The sequence below is a fragment of the Debaryomyces fabryi genome (assembly GCF_001447935.2).
Source record: "Debaryomyces fabryi strain CBS 789 chromosome Unknown contig00396, whole genome shotgun sequence".
In the NCBI taxonomy this organism is placed as follows: domain Eukaryota; kingdom Fungi; phylum Ascomycota; class Pichiomycetes; order Serinales; family Debaryomycetaceae; genus Debaryomyces; species Debaryomyces fabryi.
Window position 1 is genome coordinate 1 of NW_015385820.1, and position 1,364 is coordinate 1,364.

General features: G+C 37.2%; 1 protein-coding gene across 1 annotated transcript; it reads left to right on the forward strand.

Annotated features, from left to right (window-relative positions):
• Positions 1-312: 312 nt before the first annotated feature.
• On the forward strand, positions 313-1,355 carry AC631_05977 (uncharacterized protein; the record flags this gene model as incomplete). Its single annotated transcript, XM_015614806.1, has 1 exon — positions 313-1,355. A coding segment is annotated over one exon (1,043 nt), but the record flags the coding sequence as incomplete, so codon positions are not given.
• Positions 1,356-1,364: the final 9 nt, after the last annotated feature.

The following is a 1,364-nucleotide window of genomic DNA, read 5'->3' on the forward strand; positions in this document are numbered from 1 at the left end:
ACTATGGGATGGGAGTGCCCACAAAGACAAACAACTGCAGATTTCTTGACTTCATTAACCAATCCTGTCGAAAGAGTTGCAAGACCAGGATTTGAGAATGGTCTTCCTTACACAGCCAAAGAATTTGAAACGTACTGGAAGAATTCTCCACAATACAAGAAATTAGTTGCCGATATTGAAGAATATTTCCAGAAGACTGATAATGGTAGCCATGGTGAAGAATATCATAAAGCACATGTTGCAAGACAGTCAAACCATATTTCTCCAAAATCTCCATTTACAGTATCATTCTTCATGCAAACTAGATACATCATGGGTAGAAACATATTGAGACTTAAGGGTGATCCGTCTATTGCTATTCAATCGATTTTTGGTCAAGCAGTCATGGGTTTGATTTTGTCTTCAGTTTTCTATAATTTACAGCCAGTAACCGACTCCTTCTATTATAGAGGTGCTGCTATGTTCTTCGCTGTTTTGTTTAATGCGTTCTCCTCCTTATTAGAAATCATGGCGTTATTCGAAGCAAGACCAATTGTTGAAAAACACAAACAATATGCTTTATACCGTCCATCTGCCGACGCATTAGCGGGTATTATTACTGAATTGCCTACCAAACTTTTTATGTCTATGAGTTTTAATTTCGTCTTTTATTTTATGGTACATTTTAGACGTGATGCAGGCAGATTCTTCTTTTACTGGTTAATGTGTTGTATGTGTACTTTGGTTATGTCACATTTGTTTAGGTCATTAGGTGCCGTCTCTAACTCTTTGGCAGGTGCTATGACACCAGCTACAGTTTTATTATTGGCCATGGTTATTTTCACAGGTTTCGTTATTCCAACTCCAAATATGTTGGGCTGGTCAAGATGGATTAATTACATTAACCCTGTTGCATATGTTTTCGAAGCATTAATGACTAATGAATTTAGTGGCCGTGAATTTGAGTGCTCCCAATTCGTCCCAGCTGGTCCAGGTTATATGGATGTTTCTGCTGAACAAAGGGTATGTTCAACTACTGGTAGTAGACCAGGTTCCAATGTTGTTCTCGGTTCAGAATATCTTGCTACATCCTTTGAATACTACGCATCTCATAAATGGAGAAATTTCGGTATTACACTTGCGTTCGTGATATTTTTCTTATTCATCTATATTTCATTGACTGAATTCAACAAGGGTTCCATGCAAAAGGGTGAAGTTGCATTATTTTTAAAGAGTTCATTGAAAGACCAGAAGAAAAAGTCTGACAAATCGACAGCCACCACAAATGATATTGAAAACTCTACTGTTTCAAATGAGAAAATTTCACAGAGAGATCAATTAGAAGCCAATAAACAAATTGAGGCAACTAATAATGCGTTGCCATC